Source organism: Ovis aries, chromosome 2 (genome assembly GCF_016772045.2).
Source record: "Ovis aries strain OAR_USU_Benz2616 breed Rambouillet chromosome 2, ARS-UI_Ramb_v3.0, whole genome shotgun sequence".
In the NCBI taxonomy this organism is placed as follows: Eukaryota; Metazoa; Chordata; class Mammalia; order Artiodactyla; family Bovidae; genus Ovis; species Ovis aries.
The window spans coordinates 151,159,853-151,185,743 of NC_056055.1; the positions used below are offsets into that span (position 1 = coordinate 151,159,853).

General features: G+C 37.4%; 1 protein-coding gene across 31 annotated transcripts in view; it reads right to left on the reverse strand.

Moving 5' to 3' along the window:
• The window catches only part of PKP4 (plakophilin 4), a 259,580-nt gene that overhangs the window by 163,062 nt on the left and 70,627 nt on the right, over nucleotides 1–25,891 (reverse strand). For 26 of the 31 annotated variants that reach the window (XM_060409898.1, XM_060409893.1, XM_060409902.1 and 23 more), the window contains one exon: nucleotides 23,516–23,652. In XM_060409898.1, coding sequence (XP_060265881.1) covers nucleotides 23,516–23,647 — 132 coding nt within the window. In that variant the 5' untranslated portion in view covers nucleotides 23,648–23,652. Of the gene's footprint in view, nucleotides 1–17,786; nucleotides 18,015–23,296; nucleotides 23,394–23,515; nucleotides 23,653–25,891 lie in introns of those variants that run through there. The other 5 variants (XM_042243823.1, XM_060409903.1, XM_042243824.1 and 2 more) reach the window with 3 other exon arrangements.

Here is a 25,891-nt window from a genome sequence, read left to right on the forward strand (position 1 = left end):
TCCGACTCTTAGGGATTAAAAAGTTTGAATTAGAAAACATCTTTCATTTTCCTAAAAGAGTAATGTTTTGTTGAGATTATATTGTGAAATTTACTCATTTCTAGTTATAAACTATAGAGGAAAAACTTTCAGTATTATATGGGAAAAAAACTAACAGATGTAACTCTGGAGAGAGACCTAATAACATTATGAAAATATGTTTAAAGTTAAGACCCTAGGGTAGTATAATTTTTCCAAATGCAGGAACAGAGAAGTAAAGAAATAGAAATGAAACATTAAGATATCCATAGCATATTTAGTAATTTCCATTACTATGTTATAAAATGGCAAGAGCATGAAAAGTTTGATGATAGTTTTTTAAGAAAAATTTAAGCAATATTAACAGGACTTCAAAAATCGGTATATTTAGGCTTAAAGTGAAAACAAAAGAGCATTTAAAAATAGAAACTTACTGAGAACACAAGGAAATTAAACTCAACAACAACAAAACAATCCAATTGAATAATGGGCAAAGATCTAAATAGACATTTCTTCAAAGAATACATACAGATGGCCAACAGGCACATGAAAAGATGCTCAAATCGCTAATTATTAGAGAAATGTAAATCAAAATCACAATGAGGTTATCACCATGAGGCCATCATTTTTAAAAATATACAAATAAATGCTGGAGAGGGTGTGAAAAGAACCCTCATACATCTGCTGATGGGAACGGAAATGGTGCAGACAATATGGAAAACAGTATGAAGTGAAATGAAAGTCACTTAGTCATGCCCAACTCTCTGTGACCGCATGGACTATCCAAGCCATGAATTCTCTACAATTCTCCATAATACAGAATTCTCCAGGCCAGAATACTGGAGTGAGTAGCCTTTCCCTTTTCCAGGGGATCTTCCCAATGCAGGGATCGAACCCAGGTCTCCTGCATTGCAGGCAGATTCTTTACCAGTTGAGCCACAGGGGAAGCCTGGAAAACAGTATGGAGGTTCCTTAAAAGACTAGAGTCATGTGATTCATCAATCTCACTCCTGGGCATATATCCAGAGAAAACTATAATTCAAAAAGATACTAGCACCTCTGTGAACAGCAGCACTATTCACAACAGCCAAGACACAGAAACAATCTAAATGTTCATTGACAGATGAATAGATAAAGATGTGGTAAAAATACACAATGGAATACACTCGGCCATAAAAAAGAGTGAAATAACGCCATTTATAGCAACGTGGATTGACCCAGAGATTATCATACTAAGTGAAGTAAGTCAGAAAGAGAAAGACAAATATCAGATGATAACCACTTATATGTAGAATCCAAAACAATAGTAAAAAAAAGAACTTATTTACAAAACAGAAACAGACTCACAGACATAAGAGATTTGTGGTTGGCAAGGGTGAGGGTTGAGGGGGAGGGATGGATTGGGAGTTTGGGATTAGCAGATGTAAACTAGTATATACAGTACATGAAAACTATCAATATATTCAATATCCTGTGATAAACCATGATGGAAAAAAATAGGAAAATTATATATATATGTGTAACTGATTCACTTTGCTGTACAGCAGAAATTAATACAATGTTGTAAGCCAACTTCACTCTAATAAAATAAATTCTAAAAACTAAACACAAGGAAATCAAATTTTAGTCTATCCTCCACAGCATCTCACTTATAAATGTTAAACAGAGAATATAAAAATCAGTGTAATGATTCTGACCTTTGCTGAGCCACAGTGAGCACCCAGTACAGCACAACCCCGCCCAGCACTAATCAAGAAGGTAAGAGTAAGCCAGACAGAAAAGAGGGCAGAAGAGGAACAAGGCCCACAGACCAGGGCACCCACACTTTCGCCAAGTGGACTGTGGGAAGAACTGTTAGTTGTTGATCATCATTGTATCTGAATTCAGCTGAAGCTTGCAGTCCCAGCTTTTGAGACTGCTTGCTGTGGCCACATGATCCAGCTCACCCAGTTCAATGCCTGAGAGGAGCAAGCCTCTCTAGACCATGCCCTCTGAAAGGAACACATCTGTTCCCCTGATTCTACACCCTTACCTCCTGACAGAAGCTGATGAGAACTGGGAGCTGTCTCAGACGCTGACAGCAACCATGCGGCAAAGCTGCCTTGGCAGCTCTGGACCACTTCTCTCTGGAATGTTCTGCGACAGAGGCATATTTCTATCTTGTTTATTTAAGCCATGATATTTTGAGGTCTCATTTTTCAGAGCAGCTAAACCTGAAGCCCAATTAACACATATTTATGGCAGAGTTGACTGTTTTAATGCCTAATTGCCTCAACTCATATTCTGAAGCTTAGCAAGTATATTCTGAACATCTTTACTGGGTTTTAAGCATCTTTCATTGGATTATGCATCTAGAGGGCAGGGATCATGTCCTCTGTTTCTTGAAACTGTCTAACAGAGGGCTGATTAAGGCAAATGAGGGGCAGAAAAACATGTAGGTTTAAGCTACAGGCTTTAGTGTCTGAGAGTCCCCTGGAATTGAATCCTTTGTCAATTCCTGAATTCTAATCAGATGTGTGAACTTTAGGAAGTTCAGTAATCCAACAAACATCAGTTGAGCGTCTATTTGCAGCAGGCCTCATTCTAGGAACAAGGGTTTCTGCTATGGATGACAGTGTCTACATTCTGATAGATTTAGGTTTTACAAACTCATTAAGCCTCAGCTACTTCAGCTGTAAAATGGGACTAATAATGGCGACTGATTTTAGGACTGTGTGAGGATGACACGAGGCGATACAAAGTGCTTAGGTGAGTCAGTGTCATGCACATTGGTACTCAATAAATGTCAACAGTAACTGCTGCTGCTGCTGCTAAATCGCTTCAGTCATGTCCGACTCTGTGCAACCCCAGAGATGGCAGCCCACCAGGCTCTCCTGTCCCTGGGATTCTCCAGGCAAGAACACTGGAGTAAGTTGCCATTTCCTTCTCCAAAGCATGAGAGTGAAAAGTGAAAGTGAAGTCGCTCAGTCGCGTCCGACTCTCCGTCCATGGGATTTTCCAGGCAAGAGTACTGGAATAGGGTGCCATTGCCTTCTCCCCAACAGTAACTAAGAGCTGTCAATAATTTGTGCTTGGTATACAGATACACACTAACTGTCACATCGGAGCACTGTTTCTTAGCATCCAGTAAGAAAAGGAAGTCAGAGGTTACTATTTCCTATCAGAGTCTCATCTATGCTGTCAGATTGATAGGAATTCTAGACATGTCCTACAGATAAATAAGGGCTTACTAAATGCAATATATCGCAGAGTATGTGGGGCCTAATATTTAAAACTGAAAATATTAAAAAAAATTATTCAAGAAATAATCCCTTTTTCTAAACTAATTTAAGGAAATGGGTGGATTCTTTGCAATATGATCATTTGGAAACAGCCTTCAAGGGCTTGGGGCCCAAACCACGGCACTGCCCACCTCCCTGTGGCAGCTGCAGGACCTGAAGCACACCGGATGCTTCACCAGTCTCCTGCACCGAGTCAGAATCTGCCACTTCCACCAGCTGCGGTTCATAGTCTCAAAACAATTAATGGCTTCTTGGATACAGCAGAGAGCTCTTTCAGAATAATCCTATGACATTATTTTGAACTGCAGAATGTTGAAATCCATTTTAGGCAACGAAGAATCCTAAGGCAGGTTTTAACAAGAAACAAGGGGTTGAAGTGGGATTTTTTTCAATTCACCAAACAAAACTGAAGGATTGGGAAATAAAGATTTCCAGCAGATGAAAATGAAAACTAAATGCTCTGCAGGAAACAAAGAGCAACAGGGTAAACAATACTCCACACTTGTGGGTGGCTTCATTTTGCAAAGGCAATTTCAGGAGCAATTAGATCTGAATGCCAATTTTATTACTAAGCCCCAAAGAGAGAAAACTTCAATATTCATGAAATACCTGACAGCTCTGCTTCTAGACAGGGGCTTGACCACCTATTAAGTACCAAGCACTTTACTGGCATTTTAAATATACACCCTATAACCTACAAACTGGGCATTGTTGTAATTTCACAGAGGAAACAGGCTATGAAAGGTTAAGGGGCTTGCCCAATAGCATAAAGCTACTTGTGGGAGTTTGGATTTGAACCCTGACATCAATGTCTGCATGCTTCCCATTCTACTAATAAATGACTGAATTCTCTGTAAGGGTACACTGAAACTCTATAACAGTTCATTGATGGGTCAAGATTATCAGATTATTAGTATAAATAAGAACACGGCTAACATTTAAAATGGAGAAGGAAATGGCAACCCACTCCAGTATTCTTGCCTGGAGAATTCCAGGGACAGGGGAGCCTGGTGGGCTGCCATCTATGCGGTCACACAGTCGGACACGACTGAAGCGACTTAGCAACAGCAGCAGCAGCAACATTTAAAAATATTCCCTATGGTACAGTGATGTCCTCAGGACAAACTGACAACCCCCCCTCCCACCCTCTGCCTAGCTCAGGGCTCCATGTGCCTCTTCTACAGGCTCCCAGGACTGACTAGCTTGCCCAGTAGCCAGCAGCACCCTCCAAAGTGTCCTACTGAAGACTGCGGGAGACAGCTATTCTTTTTTGGCTCAGTTCTCCTGTTTAGTAACCTTCCCCTGCTCACAACCTGGCTCTCAGGTGGCCATCTGACATTTTTCTAAGCTGTCAAGGTGGAATGACCTTCGAACCTGCCAGTACTACTCTGCTGTGGGAATCAAAATCTGAATTGGGGAACACGGTTTCAAGATGTTTAAAAACCTATTTCGGGCAGTCAAAATGCTACCTGAAACAGCCACAGAATATAAACTGGACCTTGTGCTATGCAATACTCTGTGGCCAATCTACTCTATTTCGTTGTGTATTTCTAGTCTGCCTGGGCTAAAGGATTTTGAAGCTGGGATGTTATTTTCCAAATATAAGAACTGTATTGGAAAAGGCTCCTTTTTTTTTTTTTTTTTGCATAGTTCTAGTCATAAAATAAGACAGTCCTAATTACTACATTTACTTTCTTCTGTGTAGGAATATATCATAAGGGAACATTTAGAGTCTACCCATGTGAGTTCTGCCAGTTCAAATAAATCAGTCAGAGTGGATACAATTGGGTTTGGATTGCATCCAGGTTATGGAAGGCAAGAATAGATTAGACGTATCAGCCATTCCAGCAGCGACAAACTCTCGACTTCTCTGCAAAAGCACCAGTGTTTCTTCAGGCTTAGACATGACTCACTAAGGCTACATTTTCAATGAAATATTGCTGGAAGCACTTAAAAGCAGGAAAATACAATCATGTCAGAACAGATGCCTCACTCCCTACCCCCAATGAGTGACATCATTTTGAGAAGTAGTCAGTCTGCTGTCACCAGGCGGTGGGGTTGGAGAGGCAGATGTTTGCAAAAGCAGAGGAAGCCCAAGGGTAGTGTGGTCCTGAACAAGATGCAAGGACCACCATTCCACTTTAGAAACAAACGTTCATTTTTGAACAAATCTCTCATGACTATCATTTTTAGGCAGACTTGATTTTTATAATGGAAGGGAAAAAAATATCAGGTATAAATTTTCAGACACATGTCACGAGGAAACTTTTATTTTCTATTTTTGGATATATAACCTCCCTCCTACTATGTTTTTTGGGGAAGAAGTGTCTTACTTCCACCCTCACTATTCCTAGGGAATGACTACTTCATGAAGTGACTCTGATGTTTGCTACTATGTTTGTGTTTTGTTCCCTACCTATTTTCCATGAACACACAGACATTTTCAATAAATATATATTCAACAAGTATGGAAAGTTGATTAGCATCAGACACTACTCTAAGCTCTGAAATACAGTGGAAAGCATCCTTGGAGTTATATCCTTGAGTCGAGTACTCCAAAAATACGTGTATTTGGTACACTTCTCTACATCTTCCTTTTCAGACTTAATGATTCTTTGTAGAAAAGCCCTCCAAAGCAACTGGTACAGATATAGCTGAGGAATCTCATAATGAGATTTCTCAATATACTGTGTAAAGGTATCTACAAATAATTGGATATACACAATTGTTTGATGATACAACCCCTGTCTCCATGGGTGCAGAAAGATGTTGACTCTTCTCATCAGCATGATGCCACAGGGGCCCCAAGGCATGCAACCTCTGCCTGGCCCTCTGGATAGAACCCCTTCCATGGGCCAAGTCTCAGCCTGGACCCCTGCCTTTGAATATTCTTCAGTTTGGATGCAGGTGCTTCCTAAATGGCCCTGGGCTAGAACTTGCTGCTTCCACAAGCTTTCTTCATACCATCTCAAGGGTAGCAACTGTATCCTTGAATGCCAGTGAATGTTTATTGAATCCTCACTGTTTCAGAAAGATTGGAACTACTATCCTCATTTTACTACAAATGAAGACACAGGAGCCTCTATCTAAAGTAACTTGCTCAAAGTCGCACAGCATAGCCAGGGGCAGAGGAGGGAGCTGCTGCTCCTAGTCACTGTGCTATGACACCTTCTGGATCTGAGGCCTGCCGTCACAGTGATGCTAAATTTTCCATTTCAACCATGATTTATCTAACATATTTTCCACAACTTGCAATCTATATACACTTACTTCTTTTCTTTTCGTCTCCGTCAACTTAATCTATGGTAACCTTTTGCTGTCAGTCTTAAAGAAAATCAATCCTGAATATTCACTGGAAGGACTGATGCTGAAGCTCCAATACTTTGGCACCTGATGCAAAGAGCTGACTCATTAGAAACACCCTGATGCTTGGTAAAATTGCAGGCAGGAGGAGAAGGGGACGAAAGAGGACAAGATGGTTGGATGGCATCACTGACTTGATGGACATGAGTTTGAGCAAGCTCCGCAAGTTGGTGATGGACAGGGAAGCCTGGCGTGCTGCAGTCCATGGGGTCACAAAGAGTAGGACACAACTGAGTGACTGAACTGAACTGAACTGAATCTTTTACTATCTTTTTGAAAACTTCAGTCATATTATTTTATGGCTTCAGAATTTTTATGAAGCATTACATGATTTTTGCAAGGAAATTTGGAAAATACAAAGGAAAAAGCCTGAAGATACTTAGTATTTAGAAGTGATTCTTGTTTTATTAATGATTCCACATGTGTGTGTATACATACATATATACATACATGTATACATTCATGTGCATTTCTATAGCAAATTTTTACCTGTATGGTTAGATGCTTCATATTTTCATTTGTATTATGAGTTTTTCCTGTTAGTAAAAATTCTTTAGAAATGTGATTTTTAAATGCTGTGTAAAGCCTTTCATACTCATGTACTATTATGTATTCATTCCACTTTATTAGACAATCAAGCTGTTGCCAATTTTTAGATATCATAAACATCACTATGACTAATATTTTTGTGTTAATGCTTAGTATTTCCTTAGACTAGACACACAGAATTGGAATTATTGGACCAAAGATATAACCATTCTTAAAGCTTTTACTACACATATCATTAAAGTGCTTTCCAACATGGTTGCCAATTCACTCTTAGCAATACTGCATTAAATTGCTAACATCACTGTACTCATAGTTTTCCACTCTGTTACCAATATGAAAGGCAGATATATTTTCATTATTTTAATATGTATTTCTATAATTACTAGTGTGGTAAAAATATTATTTCACATTCATGTTAGTTATTTATATCCCTTCTTTTGTTAATTGTCTGTTAATGTCAAATACCTCCCTTTCATTAGGTAGTTACTATATTTTTCTTTCTCATTTGTAATTACTCAGCACAGATTGCATTCATTTTATTCACTCATCTGATAGGTAACTGCTGAACTCCTTTAACCTATCTGTCCTGTGCTAAGGACACAGTTCTAGTCCTCATAGTCTAGAGTACCTTTGGGAGTCTCCTTATAAGACTTCTTCCAAGTAAATACATGTCTTTACATACCTAAGATGATACCATTGACACTGATGTTTTACATACTGTTAAAGTATGTATAGATCCAAGGAAGATAAAAACATGCATAAAAATTTGTTCCCAGCTCAAACTGAAGATTTTTTTTTCTTTTATGGCTTTGCAAATTCAATAAGGCGACAAACCATGACTCAGAGCATTCAATATAAGCTTATAGGTTGCAAAACATCTTAAGTGCTGTGACAGTGAAAAGTGCCACCGAATGTCTAAATGATACCCTACACTGACTAGGCCTTCCTCCTGTGGAGTATCTAAAATACATATGCAGTTTACCTACTATTATCAAGAGTGAATCAGAACAGTACCAATGGCTAACAGGGACAGTCACCAGAGAGAGAAATATATTCATCTGAACTATGGGAAGCAGAATATAGTTTGGGGACCATAAGAAGCAGGAAAGCACTGGAGAAAAACTGAAAAATCTAACTAATAGCATATAATAACCCTAGATTCCTGGTTTGGAATCTTAATCAAGTAAGAGATGATGTACTAGCTATTTCATACCATAAATATCTCATTTTTGAGTCTTATATTTGGTTATTCTCTGAAGGGAGCACATCTTCAACTATGAAAGGGTACCAGGGCACAAGAGTGAATCCATTTCATGATTTCTTAAATGTTTGAAAGCATATTTTTCATTCTTCATACACTGAAGACATTCTAGCTGGGTATAAAACTCCTGGACTATAAGCATTTTTTCCCCCTCAATACTCTAAACACACTGCTCCACACTAAGTTATATGTCAATCTGATCTTATTTTCTGTAGGTAAACTATTTATATGGATTCTTCTAGAACACCTTTCCTCTTTATCTTTGTATAATATAAAACTTTGTCGAAATTACTCCTGGACAGGTCCTTTTTCCATATGTAATGCCTGGAATGTGCCGACCACTTCAAATCTGTATACTCACAGCTATATTGTCTGCTTAGAAAAACTTCCAAAATTATATTTAAGTATTATTTCTGCTCTACTTATTCTAATGTCTTTTTCAAGAACATCCACAATACTTACGTTAGATTTATTCTCTTTGGCCTCCATGTCTAGGGACATCTATATCTTTTTTGTTCTTTTCTTCCATATTCCAAGATAACTTCTCAAATAATATTTATCAACCACAGTGATTCAATTTTCTTCTATATCTACTTTTCCTTTATTACCTCCACTGTAGATGTTAATTATTTACTATGCATCTCTAGAGTATAACTGCCTGGATATGAATACTAGATTTCCTACTGATTAACTGTGTAAGCTTGGACACATTACTCAACTTTACCAGAGTTTCAATTTTCCCATCTGTAAATAGCAGTAATAATAATAACTATCTGTATGATTCTAAGTTTTTAGTTACAAGCAACTGAAAACATCCTGGCTAATTTAAAGATTAAGAACAAAATTTACTGGAACAACTTACTTGTACAGCTCAAGGCTCTATATTTTCTCACTTAGTCTATTCAGGTGGAAAAATGCAAAGAACAACAAATTTGGACCAAATGTTCAGTGGCCAAAAAAACCTGACAGATTTTCACAACTCATAAAGTTTTGATAAATAACAGAGGAAATCCTTCATGTAAAGCACTTAGCACAATGCCTGACACACAGTTTAAGTAATAATAACTGTTAGATATTAGTTTCCTGATGGATTTCTATTCCACAGAGTTTATTGCCTTTCATATTTCACTAACAGTGATAGGATATAATGGTCATCTGAGTTAAATTCACCCATTCCAGTCCATTTTAGTTCGCTGATTCCTAGAATGTTGATATTCACTCTTGCCACTTGACCACTTCCAATTTGCCTTGATTCATGGACCTGACATTCCAGGTTCCTATGCAATATTGCTCTTTACAGCATCAGACCTTGTTCTATCACCAGTCACATCCACAGCTGGGAATTGTTTTTGCTTTGGCTCCATCCCTTCATTCTTTCTGTAGTTATTTTTCCACTGATCTCCAGTAGCGTGTTGGGCACCTACTGACCTGGGGAGTTCCTCTTTCAGTGACTTGACTCTTGAGAAATCTGTATGCAGGTCAGGAAGCAACAGTTAGAACTGGACATGGAACAACAGACTGGTTCCAAATATGAAAAGGGGGTACGTCAAGGCTGTATATTGTCACCCTGCTTATTTAACTTCTATGCAGAGTACATCATGAGAAACACTGGACTGGAAGAAACACAAACTGGAATCAAGGTTGCTGGGAGAATTATCAATCACCTCAGATATGCAGATGACACCACCCTTATGCAGAAAGTGAAGAGGAACTAAAAAGCCTCTTGATGAAAGTGAAAGAGGAAAGTGAAAAAGTTGGCTTAAAGCTGGACATTCAGAAAACGAAGATCATGGCATCCGGTCCCATCACTTCATGGGAAATAGATAGGGAAACAGTGGAAATAGTGTCAGACTTTATTTTTGGGGGCTCCAAAATCACTGCAGATGGTGATTGCAGCCATGGAATTAAAAGACACTTACTCCTTGGAAGAAAAGTTATGACCAACCTAGATAGCATATTCAAAAGCAGAGACATTACTTTGCCAACAAATGTCTGTCTAGTGAAGGCTATGGCTTTTCCTGTGGTCAGGTATGGATGTGAGAGTTGGACTGTGAAGAAGACTGAGTGCCGAAGAATTGATGCTTTTGAACTGTGGTGTTGGAGAAGACTCTTGAGAGTCCCTTGGACTGCAAGGAGATCCAACCAGTCCATTCTGAAGGAGATCAGCCCTGGGATTTCTTTGGAAGGACTGAGGCTAAAAGCTGCAACTCCAGTACTTTGGCCACCTCATGCGGAGAGTTGACTCATTGGAAAAGACTCTGATGCTGGGAGGGATTGGGGGCAGGAGGAGAAGGGGACGACCGAGGATGAGATGGCTGGACGGCATCACTGACTCGATGGATGTGAGTCTGAGTGAACTCCGGGAGTTGGTGATGGACAGGGAGGCCTGGTGTGCTGCGCTTCGTGGGGTCACAAAGAGTCAGACACGACTGAGCAACTGAACTGAGCTGAACTGTGATAAGATCTTTTCCAAAAATTTTCACTTGTTTTCTGTGGTAGTAGTAGTGATGATGGTGGCCGAAAGAGAAGAGAGAGCAATTTGACTGTACTGAAAAGCAGGGAAGCCCCATAAAGCAATGTAGGGTCTCTGTACTTACAAGGGCAGATCTAACATAAATGATCTGCTAACCATTCTTCTCAATTTTGTTCTATTGTCCTTATAGTAGAACTCCTCTCCAACTCTGACAATAGGGTGGGTGTCTTCACAGTTTTCAATGGTAAATCAAGAGAAGTTTTTAAAGGGTATGATATTTTAAAAAAAGAAATCAAATTAAATAAAAGTTCTGCCTGAATAAAATGTTTTCCCTATTCTGTAGTGCAGATCAAATAAATTAAGTGAAACAGCATTCTGTTCAGTATCCATACCTATATAAATTTCATAGTCTTACCTACAGACCATCAAATCTTCTAATCAGCTGGGAATAATGCCAATAGCAGCAATTACTAAGATGTATTTTTCCACAAAATAATTTAGTAACAATTCACTTTTTCATTATACTTTGCTAACTAAAAGAAAAATCAAGATCCTGCTGTTAACTGCTTACATTGTAAGAAAAAAAAAATTTCATCTTTTTAAGAAACAACTGAGAAAATTGGGACAATGGGGAAAATCCAGTAAGCTTGCCCTCTTCCAACAACTGTCTCTTTTAAGCAAGAAACGCAGAGGTAGATAAGGTCATGAGTGAAAAAAGAAGGTGCCAATTTATTCTACACTTGGGCAAGACGTGTTTACCCTTTTATTAGTAAAACAATTTATGAAAATATTTTGCAAAGGGGAAAAATGATGGTTTATGTCAACTTTTGATGGAAAGGAATTTCTAAAGGAAAACAGAATGCTGAGGAAAGCGTAAGAACTGATTCCACCAGAACAGATTAGAAGGACATATATGCAGTGGCTGAGGACCTTTATCTTGATTTAGGCTTTAGGAATGATTTTAGGAAAATGCATTAATTGGATATATGCATATTAGAGTAGATAATACCACATGATTAATATTATTCTGATATCATGCTGGTTTATAGGAATTTTTACATGTAAATGCGTACAAATTGAAATTCAAATTTGAAATGCCTAGAACTCCAATTTCAAAAGGAAAATTAAAATTTCCCTCAAAAGCCAAAAGATTTCAATTCAAAGAAAACTATCTCTCAATGGTGAAAACATGAGAGCATCTCCTCTGAGATCAGGAATGAGACAAGAGTGTCCACTCTCAACCCCTATTATTCAACATAGTCTTGGAAATCCTAGCTAAGGCAATCAGAGAAGAAGAAAAATAAATCAGATCAGAAAAGTAGTAGTAAAGCTCTCATTGTTTGCAGATGACATGATATTATGCACAGAAAACCCTAAAGATACTATCAGAAAATTACTAGAACTAATCAGTGAATTTAGCAAAGTTGCGGGATACAAAATCAATACAAAGAAATCACTTGTATTCCTATATACCAACAATGAAAAATCAGAAAGAGAAATTAAGGAATCAATCTCATTCACCACTGCAACAAAAAGAATAGAAATATCTAGGAAGAAACCTACCTAAGGAGACAAAAGAACTGTATACAGAAAAACTATGATACTGAGAGTCCATGTTCCTGGGTTGGAAGAATGAATATTATGAAAATGACTATACTACCAAATGCAATCTGCAGATTCAATGCAATCCCTATCAAATTACCTGGCATTTTTCACAGAGGTAGAACAAAAAATTTCACAACTCGTACAGAAACACAAAATACCTCGAATAGCCAAAACAGTCTTGAGAAAGAAGAATGGGGCTGGAGGAATCAACCTTCTTGACTTTAGATTATATTACAAAGCTACAGTTATCAAGACAGTATGGCACAGAAACAGAAATACAGACCAATGGAACAAGTTAGAGAGCCCAGAAATAAACCCACACACCTATGGGTACCTTATTTTTGGCAAAGGAGGCAAGAATATACAATGGGGCAAAAAAGCCTCTTCAATAAGTGGTACTGGGAAAACTGGACAGCTACATGTAAAAGAATGAAATTTGAATACTTCCTAACATCAAACACAAAGATAAATGCAAAATGAATTCAAGACCTAGATGTAAGACCAGAAACTATAAAACTCATAGAGGAAAAACATAAGCAGAACACTCGATGACACAAATCAAAGCAAGATCCTCTATGACCCACCTCCTAGAGTAATGGAAAATAAATAAAGAAATAAACAAGTGGCATCTAATTAAACTTGCAAAGCTTCTGCACAGCAAAGGAAACTATAAACAGGTGAAAAGACAACCCTCAGAATGGGAGACAATACTAACAAATGAAACAACTGACAAAGGATTCATTTCCAAAATATACAAGCAGCACATACAAGTCAATACTAGAAAAACAAACAGCCCCATTAAAAAGCAGGAAAATGACCTAAACAGGCCTTTCTCCAAAGAAGACATACAGATGACTAATGAACACATGAAAAGATGCCCAACATGGCTCATTATTAGAGAAATTCATATCAAAACTACAATGAGATATCACCTCACACCGGTCAGAACGGCCATCATCAAAAAGTCTACAAACAACAAATGCTGGAGAGGATGTGAAGAAAAGAGAACCCTCTTGCACTGTTGGTGGGAATGTAAATTGACACAGCCCTCATGGAAGATGGATGGTATGGAGATTCATTAAAAAACTAGGAATAAAAACACCATGTGACTCAGAAATCCCACTCCTAGGCATATACCCTGAGGAAACCAAAATTGAAAAAGACACATATACCCCAATGTTCACTGCAGCACTATTCACTGCAGCTAGAACATGGAAGCAACCTAAATGTTGATCAACAGATGAATGGATAAAGAAAGTGTGGTACATATCTACAATGGAATATTACTCAGCCATAAAAAAGAACACATTTGAGTCAGTGCTAATGACGTGGATGAACCTAGAGCCTATTATACAGAGTGAGGTAAGAAAGAGAAAGATAAATATTGTATACTAACACATATATACGGAATCCAGAAAGATGATACCAAAGAATTTATTTTCAGGGCAATGGGGAAACAGAAATAGAGAATAGACTTATGGACTTGGGGTTAGGCAGGGGGGTGGGTGGCAGGGGAAGTAGAGGGTGAGATGTATGGAGAAAGCAACATGGAAACTTACATTACCATATGTAAAATAAGAGAGCCAATGAGAATTTGCTTTATGACTCAGGAAACTGAAACAGGGGGTCTGTATCAACCTAGAGCAGTGGGATGGGGAGAGAGATGGGAGGGAGATTCAGGAGGGAGGGTACATATGTATACCTATGACTGATTCATGTTGATGTTCAGGCTCTACTACAAAGCCACAGTCATCAAGACAGTATGGTACTGGCACAAAGACAGACATATAGATCAATGGAACAAAATAGAAAGCCCAGAGATAAATCCACACACATATGGACACCTTATCTTTGACAAAGGAGGCAAGAATATACAATGGAGTAAAGACAATCTCTTTAACAAGTGGTGCTGGGAAAACTGGTCAACCACTTGTAAAAGAATGAAACTAGATCACTTTCTAACACCGCACACAAAAATAAACTCAAAATGGATTAAAGATCTAAATGTAAGATCAGAAACTATAAAACTCCTAGAGGAGAACATAGGCAAAACACTCTCAGACATAAATCACAGCAGGATCCTCTATGATCCACCTCCCAGAATGCTGGAAATAAAAGCAAAAATAAACAAATGGGATCTAATTAAAATTAAAAGCTTCTGCACAACAAAGGAAAATATAAGCAAGGTGAAAAGACAGCCTTCTGAATGGGAGAAAATAATAGCAAATGAAGCAACTGACAAACAACTAATCTCAAAAATATACAAGCAACTTATGCAGCTCAATTCCAGAAAAATAAACAACCCAATCAAAAAATGGGCCAAAGAACTAAATAGACAATTCTCCAAAGAAGACATATGGATGGCTAACAAACACATGAAAAGATGCTCAACATCACTCATTATTAGAGAAATGCAAATCAAAACCACAATGAGGTACCACTTCACACCAGTTAGAATGGCTGCGATCCAAAAATCTGCTAGCAATAAATGCTGGAGAGGGTGTGGAGAAAAGGGAACCCTCCTACACTGTTGGTGGGAATGCAAACTAGTACAGCCACTATGGAGAACGGTGTGGAGATTCCTTAAAAATTGCAAATAGAACTACCTTATGACCCAGCAATCCCACTTCTGGGCATACACACCGAGGAAACCAGAATTGAAAGAGACACATGTACCCCAATGTTCATCGCAGCACTGTTTATCATAGCCAGGACATGGAAACAACCTAGATGTCCATCAGCAGATGAATGGATAAGAAAGCTGTGGTACATATACACAATGGAGTATTACTCAGCCGTTAAAAAGAATTCATTTGAATCAGTTCTGATGAGATGGATGAAACTGGAGCCGATTATACAGAGTGAAGTCAGCCAGAAAGAAAAACACCAATACAGTATACTAACACATATATATGGAATTTAGGAAGATGGCAATGACGACCCTGTATGCAAGACAGGGAAAGAGACACAGATGTGTATAACGGACTTTTGGACTCAGAGGGAGAGGGAGAGGGTGGGATGATTTGGGAGAATGACATTCTAACATGTATACTATCATGTGAATTGAATCGCCAGTCTATGTCTGACGCAGGATGCAGCATGCTTGGGGCTGGTGCATGGGGATGACCCAGAAAGTTGTTATGGGGAGGGAGGTGGGAGGGGGGTTCATGTTTGGGAATGCATGTAAGAATTAAAGATTTTAAAATTTAAAAAATAAAAAACTAAAATTAAAAAAAATAAAAATAAAAAATAAAAAAAAATAAAATAAAATTCATCTCAAAAAAAAAAAATAAATAAATAAATAAACTGTCTTCCAATTTATGATAGCCATTTTCATACCTGAAATATGATTTATATGGAATTTAATTTTATAACATGATTCATCTTTATGTTTCAATAATGTGTTCTTTCAATTTGCTTGCAGAATTTTTCTGTTATTTTAAATCTCTATATTCTGAAGGTTTCAGTGCATAAAAACTAAGATTCTATAAGCTAAAACACAAATTTGTCTTTGCATTACTTGAAATCAACTTTACGTTTTAAATGATTTTTCTTAGGAGTGCCTTAAACAAAATCCTCAAAGCCTAAATTTGCTGAGGTACAAGCAGATCTGATCACTTTGGAAAGAATACACACATAAAATAAAAACAGATACAGTAACGTTGTATGGACCCCTTTCTGCAAAAGTGACAAAAACTACAATTTAGATTTGAAGAACACAAACATGAAGACAGACTGATCTGCGATAGCTGTGAAATAACTTCAAGGTTATATCTGTAGGAAAAAAGTATGTTTCTGAAATAATTTTCTCTCCAGAAGTGATTCTGTAAGGAAAAACAATCAAGCGGCACAAGGAATTTAATGCTGAATGATCCTGTCATCCATTTAATCTCACCAACTCAGCAGTCACTCATTTCACATTTAATATCATAAAGTTTGCATGTACAGGGGAAAAATTACTCCATATATTCATAATTTAACTCTGAACAGGAATTGTGAACTGAGTTATTCAACTGAAAAGGAAATTATCATTTTAAATATGCAAAGGCAAGATTGACTTTAACTGTTAATAAAGGAAAAATATTCTATTACTTTCAAATGTAAACCAAATGTACAGCTAATTCAATGGTAAAAATTAAATAATTTTGCCTAATAGTTAATAATAATGCCTAAGTTAACAAATTTACATAAAACTGGCATAATACAATATATATCTATAGCCTGATTAACTAAAAAAAGGGGACAAATTCTTGGATTTTGTGGTTCCACTGAATGAATATTCATTATGTACCAATTACCACAAATAAAAATATACAATATGGTTTGTAACTCTGTATTCTTCTGAGTGCAGAAATTGTATTAAACAGACCACCTTTCCTGGTCATAGGAAAGATTTCCTGACCATCCCTCCCACCTCTTTCCTAGACAGTCTTTGCTCACAGTAGGCTTTCTATATACATATACATATTTACCTAGTTAAAAGCAAGTGTAAATGAACTACAGTGGGACAGTGAGCATTTTTACATTCTTAGTTCATTTACCCAATAAGTATTTGGGGAGTCTTCTACTATGTATTCCATGTCTGCAAGTGTAATTCAGCTGTGGATAAAGAGCCAGACAGAATCTGTTCAAGTTCCTGGAAGTTAAGAGCTTGTCAAACAAAACAAAGTAAAACAGAACAACCACCTATTGTGTCAATACATCTAAAAAGATATCTCCGCGGTAATCATATAAACAAAAAAATCAGTTATTCAAAATGTATGCCTCAGACAGAAAGAGTTGGGAACTGTGCTCACAGGTCCAGCTGATCATTTATCAGACTACTGGAAAACACGGGCAGATGTAAAAATTTACCTGTTGTTGTTAGCTAACTTGGCAATCTAAGGACAGGTTTTTTTTTTTTTTTTTTTTGTACACTCAAATACATGAATAAATAAACTGTTAACTATACTCTTTTGTATTATTTAACCATGGAGATACTCGAACTGGGGGTACCCTACATCATTAACACATGGAAGAGAAATGTTAAATTTTCACTGTGTCATATGCAATTTAAGAGGACTGATCTCCTAAGAACCAATTATCAGCATTCAGAATTCTTTAATCCAGGCCAAAGACTGTCGCAAGACATCTACCACTTGACCCCACTTTGAACCTTAATTTCATAATATTAAAGAGAGAAAGCTATAAAATTTGATGATCCCACAGAAGTCACTAAGAAAAGATCCAGTCTTACCTTGTGTTTGACGATGCAGTTCAGGCACAGAAGACGTTCCTATATTACATAATTACAATTGCCAAGATAATTCAGTTACCAAGAGGAAAAATTACTAAGTTACTAAAAGGGAAAGTGTGAAGTTTTCAGTGTTGTACTTACAGTACAATGCTTTTAGCTAGTCTACCAACTATGCTTGTTTACAGCTGAAGTAAAAATTCTGTCTTCTGCATGGGGCTGAGGTGTGTCAGGGAGAACTATTTCATTGTAAATAAATCTAGGGGCCAAATAAAAGGAAGTTGCAAAAGCAGGTGTACAGCAGTTGAGCTGTTTCAGTTTCAGAGAAATAAAGTAAATAATTGTACTGGAATTTGTTCAGTTCTGGGCATTCTGCCATACAGGAAAGGGTGTGTAATTACTGAAGCTAACACATCCAAGTAAAAATGAAGTAATATCAATAGAACACAGTTGGGATCTAAATTTCCTTTTTTATCCTCAAGAAATTAAGGATCTCTATAATGACTCTCATTTCACTCTTTGATATTTAAATATCACTTAAGTTAATATGAACACATGAAGGCAGAATCATAATTTTCACAAAGTCAGAAAATATCTTTAAAGGTGGTATTATTCTCTTTGAAAGCCTCACAAATGAAGAACATTTCAATTTTCACTCATCAAAGATAACAAAAGTATACCCAATACCTCACTTAGGACTTCACCAGAGTAAGAGAGGTACACATAATATTAGCACGTTTTACCAAACCTATTGTTTGCTTACCATTTCATGCTATCTGGATTGAACTCAATCTTAAACCTGAATTCCAAACTTCTTAAATCATAAACCCAAAATAAGAGGGTGTGGTTTGTGGGAGAACAATGGAAGTTAGAGCACCTAGGGAGTCAGGCCAAGTTCAAATAGAGATCTCAATTATTCAAGAAACTTTATGACAGAAGATGAAAGGGTGTAATAAATATTACATGTGTGATTTTACAGAATGTAAATCAACTTGCACCTTAAACAGAGCTATGAAAAATATCTAATGCTATTCAGGATTGGTGATATGATTTTTTAAAGAGTATTTCTACAATCTAGTATGAGATTCTACCAATTACAAAAGTTCAATATACTCCCCCATTGATAATAAGAGTCTGCTCCTGGCTCACTGCTTCCCTGAGCCTGTGATGTTAGCATGCTGACACTTCTAAGTTGCAGGGATGGCAGTGAATTTCTGAATGAGTCAATGTCTTACCAGATTCCAATGCCTTTCCATCCAAAGGCATGCTGTCCATTTCAAGGATGAATCAGTCAGTTTAGTCTATGATTTTCACAGGAAGTGGCAAGGCTCTCTGAGAGCACTGCATTTGGCCATATTTCTTTACCTAACCACATATAAGCAAGGCACTAGATCATTCTTGGGTAAGCCTGAAAACTATCATGATACAAAATAGTTTGTTTCCAACACCTACATTCACTTTGGGAATCCTGTATTCTCAGCAGGAGTTGAACTGAACAGTAGAAACTGCCAAATGATGATCCTGATGGTATAAACCCAACAGCCAACTGGTGGCTTAAGTTCAACTGACACTTCCTGTAATTTTAGACTGGAGTCCAAGGATAACATTACTTTGCTAATCCCATGGACTGACTTTTTCCTTCTCTTGAAGGATGATCCTTAACTGGAAGACATTTCTTTTGCAATTAATTGGTTTCCATGATGATGGTGGATATTTTGTGACATCACCAAGATAAACCGCATCCTTTCATTCCCTACACTTCATTTGCAGCTAAGTTGGACAGATGGAAGATGAAATATAAATTTCTTTCATATTTTTATAAGACTTACGCCATTATTTGACCATCCACGTGAAATAAAATTTAAGTTTGTTCCACGCAGAGATCAGATTTAGTTTCTAGATCAATATGGATATAGTGCAACTCAAATTGTCTTAAAGATAAGAATGTGCAGCTGAGTAACTAGTTTTCTAGGTGCTGTTTTGAGATTCCCTTGCTTAGTAATGTTTCTATGAATGTGGCAACAGATTCCATTATCCTTATAGAATAGCCAGTTGGTGACAAAGTGATCTGGTAGCATTATTTATTTATTTCCTCTTTCAACAATCATTCATGCAGCTCTAGTATATTCAAGCCCTTTGGACTTCCCTGGTGGCTCAGATGGTAAAGAGTCTGCCTGCAGTACAGGAGACCTGGGTTCGATCCCTGGGTTGGGAAGATCCCCTGGAGAAGGGAAAGGCTACCCACTATACTATTCTGGCCTGGAGAATTCCATGGACTGTACAGTCCATGGGATTGCAAAGAGTTGGACATGACTAAGTAACTTTCATTTTCATCCTCAGGTAGCTTTTAATTATATCATCCAAAGGAGCATGTGATGAGTCAGAGCAGTGGTATAAAGTGCTAAGAAAGATCAGCACAGAACTGACTTCGGGCTGAGGTGAACTTCATGGTTGGCTTCATGAAAGAGGTAACACTTGAACAGAAGTGAGTTCCTTCTTTCTATCTGCAAAAAAGCAAGGACTTTTTCTATAAAGGCACATGCATGTATCTATGGGACTGACATCAACATGAAAGGTCATAGCTTCATAAAAGAGAGAGAATATGAATCTCTGTATTTTGTCAAGAATAAGCAACAGCTTCTGGCATGGGAGGATCTTAATGAAAGAGAGGCCCAGTAGAGGAAGAGTTAAGTGTTCCTATGACTCCCTAAATCCAATTTTAGGTATTAACAGACTAATGATTTGTTAACAAGATGGCTACTGGTTGCCTGTCATTTTCTTCCCTATTACTTATCATGAAATGTCCAGGGGGAATTCACATGAGGAATGTAGTGGCTTGGATATAATTTATAAGAACCTAGATTCTTCCTCTCAAAATTCAGGTGCATGTTAAAAGATATTACTTTTCAATTCTTTAACCAAGTGCTTTGACGTGATGTTCGGGCTTGTACTATGTCAGCATGTTAATAAAATTTATTTTCACTATTCTACCTCTTATGATAAATACATAAAGCTGTTTTAATTGGTGAGATCAACATGATGAAGTTTTGGAAGTTTAATGCCATGTTGTATAAACTGTCACAGCATAAACATGGCTCAGTAGTCAAAAAAGGTTTTTTGTCTTCATATCAGTGGCCTGGAAGAAGTTTCTCAGTCCCAACAGACACATATTTAAAAGTAGAACCACCAGCTTCTCTTAGGGAGGGCATTTTCTTCTTATGTAGAGATGATGATGATAATAGTAATATTAGCCTTTACTATGAGGATTTACTAAGTGTAAGGGAGTATAAAAACTTTACATAGGTTAATTTAATGTTTCAATAACTATTATTATCTTCATTCTACAAATGAGAAACTGAGGCAGAAAGAGGTTAACAATCTTGCCAAGATGACACAGTAAGTAGCGGAGCCTTGATGGGAACCCAGCCATTTCCCCCTCGCACGGAAGGAATCTCTGCATCCCAATGAAACATTTGTTCTGAGACACATCCACCATCAAACAAGGTCTGTTCTTTGAGATCAGCGGACCTGATCCCATCGCTCCAAGCCTATGAAAATAAGGCACCTTTTCCCCCCATAATTGTACATCCTATCCAGTAATACTGCTCTTTGATACAATACATGACCAAGGACATAATTGAAAATTAATTATTTCATTTGAGTCTAACACAACTACAAATGTGACATCCTGACTAGCACTTTAGAATCAAATATGTAAGATAAATAGTAATTAGTTTTCTTATTCTTAGCTAATTTTTCTATGCTCTGTCTCATTTGGCAGACAAAGGCAAGTGACATATTTCAGGAAAGTCTAAGAAATTTTTACTCTAATTACAGAGAAATTGGAGTATCTTGCTTTGTACCACACAATCCTACGGGAACTAGGGTTGGCTATTTAAAATCAGGCAAGTATCTTGGAACGAGAGAGAGATATGGCGTCTTGGGGTGAATGACTGATGCACTGAGTAATGAGCACTGACAATCTTAAAAGAAATTAAGAATGAAAACTGTAAATGTATATTGATGGACTCAGATTCTTAAGAACAAGAATAGAAGTGTGTCTTCCCACTAACTAAACAAAGTGGGAGACATACGATAATTCTAATAAATAACAAATATCTGTATATTTTTTGCCTAACCCAAGAAACCAGAACTCTTTCTGCTTTGTCTCACAAAACATCCATTCAAAATACTATTCATTGCCAAAAGATAAAAATTTGAAGTCATTTGAGGCCATCAAGGAATTATAGGGCAAAAATTCTGATAGGTTTCCAATTTATTCTATATGCAGCGTTATCTAGTTTAAAGGTACAGACACGAAGGTTCCTATTGTTATGCTTACTGAGCACAGTTTCTGGTTATAAGTTAGTTCTGGGCACTTTGATAAATTTACTGTTGTATTTCACCAAAATGCAGTATACACTAAGAGTCACAAATAAATCAGAGCCTTCTCATTTCACAGCTTCTTGGGTCAGATCTCAGCAAGTAAAAAGAAAGAGTCCTTTTTTCCTCCCTAAAGGTGATAGAAACTTAGATAATCTATAGTTTGGGAGAAAATGAAAATAGCACGGACTCTAATTTTCTTGTGTCTTCCCAAATTCTTAGTTTGTGAAATGTTTAAAAACTTCAAATTTCTGTGATGAATGAAAAATATTTTGACATCTTGCTACTAGGATAAGTTGTGAAATCATTTTTTCTTGAAAATACAGCTCTAATGGCAAGACACATCTCCCAGTTTTAGAGCAATCTTTTATATACACACCCATCTTTAAGTTACAGCAAAAAATAAAATAAGGAAGTTTTAAACATCCTTTCACTCTTTGTCATCATTAGTCATAGGAGTTGTTGACACTGATTTTTCAAAGAATTCCAGCCTACATACAACATTTAAGCTTGTATCTCTTGAGGAAAAAAAGACTAGTAATTTAAATCGTAAGATTTAAGAAGACAATTATACTATTAGGTTATCTCCAACAAAATAACCCTCACAGAGGGCATATACTTTTTTGGTTGGTTGTGTGTTTTTTGAGGGAGGAGGGCAGAAAAGAAAAGTCTCCCTGGAGGTTTACACTCACATTCACCTTATTAAGCTTCTAAATCTTAAGCAGTTAAAATTTCTCTAAGCCCACCAGATCAAAATCTAATTTAGAAGGCTACCTGGCTCTGAAGGATAACAGTATTAAGTGCCTTTAAAAAATCAACATAAACATGACATTTAAGCAAACTGGCACAGTGTGACAAGTTTTAGAACAGCAGCTCACAAGATGAGTATACTCTGATTAAGACAAACACAACAAATAGAACCTTTAATCCAAAAAATCACGGAGACAACCCTAAGTAATACCTATGTTAAAACGTTCAACAGATCTAAGGCTATCACAGGCCTCAAGTCGCCAGAGCCCTGACAGAAAAGTCAGCGATGTGAAACACGCTTTACAAAGCTGGGCGTGCATGCACACACTCTGCAAGGCGAGCGAGACAGAGACACCGATCACCACTGATATTGTCCTTACTTGCAGACGCACAAGTATCCTGCATGTTCCGATTCTGACTGGCACCTGGAGCGGCTCTACCTGCCAGTCATCCCAATGTACTCAGGGATGTAAACACCTTATAATTAGAAAACGTGAAGGCGTCAAGGACGTTAGACAAATTGAAAACACATCCAAAGATTAATTTTTAAAGGCAATGAAGAATAAATTAATTGCAAAGTCTAAAATCAGAGGAGGTACCTGCTCCTTCACGGAAGCTAGAATAGTGGTGGCTGTGGTCTCGGGTTCCATGCCGGGGCCAGTGGAGGCAGCTTCCTGGCGGGTCTGTGGTTGCCCCTCCTCCACCAATGAGGCCTGTTCAGGAGCTGGCATTCCTCCTGCAACCAAGCAGGCAAAGGGTTAACACTTTCATCTGCTCCTGTGCAGGAACAGGCAGGGGCTGCATGCTTACACAGGATTTCCAGGAACTACTACAGACTTCTACACACCCTGATCACAACGCCATACGGCTATATGATGTCTAAAAGACAACACCCAGGGTCAAGGTAGAACTAGTACTACCAATTACTAAAAAAATTAAAAAAAAAATAGAATAACAATGACAATAAAAAACACTGAGAAAATATTGAAACAACATCACAGTCTAAAAATGATGTGGAAAGTGTTAAGGAAGAGGATGCAAAAATACACCAAGAACAATAAAGCTGTTAGATGCTATAAAATTGCTGAATTTTCTAAACAGTTTACCATTAAGTAAATATGATTACCTTATCATGAGCAAAATAGTAACAAATACTCTAGACTGCTATAAGGGTCAGTTTTCAAAGAAGTACTCGAGTAAGAAGACATTTACAACTGTAAATGCTTTACGACTGCAGAAGAGGCTTATGCATTAGAAGAAAAGGGGAAGTAAAACTTACAAAAAGTTTTGAAAAAATAGGCAAAATTCTGCGGTATTTAAAAACTCAAGACTGCTGGTAGAGTATTATAGCTAGCTTGGTTTCCTTAGAGGAATCTGTTTATGCAAAGATGACAATGACTATGGTGAGGGTGTTGAAAGAGAATTTATTTTTCAGGATCATAGACTGTGACAGAAAAATGGGTTCTTGCCAAGTGAATAGTGCCTCTCCTACATAACACATATTGAGAGTGGTGTGTTTGCTGGGAAACTTACTGATTTGATATGGATTTTTATATAAATTTGAAAAAGATTGGCAAGAGGTACCCACATAAAATGTTGTAAATATTCTAATAACTTGTTTACCTGTCAGTCTCTCTGTCTGTCTCCTCCAGAATAGAGTTTATCATACCATAAGACCAGCCTAGAGCCTGGCATATATAATATTCAATTAATCTTCACCAAATAAATGAATACATGAATGAAGGACTGACTGTCTCTTCCATGTCTCATAACAGTCATTAGGCAAATCTGAGCACAAGTACTATGGTGCTCCTGAGATCTTATTTGCTTAATGCATTACTCTGTGTACTTTAATTTGAGACCACAAATGCTATTTTTGACATTCTTCATAGTTTTCTCCTAAAAATGACTCTATTCTCATATTTTGATTTCTTTTCAACTTCAACAATGTTCATTTCTGTAGGATGATCTGGGGTCAGGGGACGGGGGAGAAGGTCCCCATTCCCTCAAATGTGAATATCAGCTTGCTGTTTATTTCCAAACTCATAATCTGTAAGACAAGGGAAAATGAACGTTATCACCTGAGCCTCTACCTCCTTCCTCACTCTTCTGACTTGCACACTGGTGAAGCTGGGGTTAGGTTCCAGGGTGCTGTCAATGTTGCTTTATTGCTGCCATATTAATGCACAGAAACAGAAAATGGGTCTGATGAGTATGTGTACTTTCCCCTAACAGGGCTCTCCATGAGGAGTTCTCATGGTCGCTCTAGAGGTAAATTCTTTGTTGCCAGTTTCTGTGAAGCCCCAGGCTAAGTGCAGCCTCAACTGCAAAAAGGAGGACCTCCAGTTCAAGTGGGAGGAGGACCTCCAGGCTTAAAGTATGTGGGTCCAGGATCAAAACCTAAGTGCCATGAGCCATCACTTCCTCACTTACAAAAAGAGCTTACTAATTCTTCCCACAACACCATGGGATGATTTTTATGACAATCTTTATTTTTTTAGTATGTATGTTAATACTATATATAAAATAGTGCACTCAAAATCATTGTTGTTAGTTGCTCAGTCATGTCCAATTCTTTGTGACCCCATGGACTGTAGCCCACTAGGCTCCTCAGTCCACGAGATTCTCCAGGCAAGAATACTGAAGTGGGTTGCCATTCCCTTCTCCAGGGGAAAGTATCATTAACTGGATAAAATAACACATTTCTGTATTTAGCCGGTGCTCATTATAGATACGATTTAAAGTCTATATAAAAAAAAAAAAAACCCCACACATAACAATCCTAGACTTGCACTTAAGGCTAGTAAAGATATGAAAATATTCTATGCCATCAAAAAACTACACACCTTAAAATAAGCAGATGGTTGCAAAGAACAAAAATGTTACTATGCAACAGTGAAACAAATAATGCCAAGAAACAAAAATTTTAAATGTCAAGAGTATAATACCCTGAAATAACCAATGTATAAGAAAAA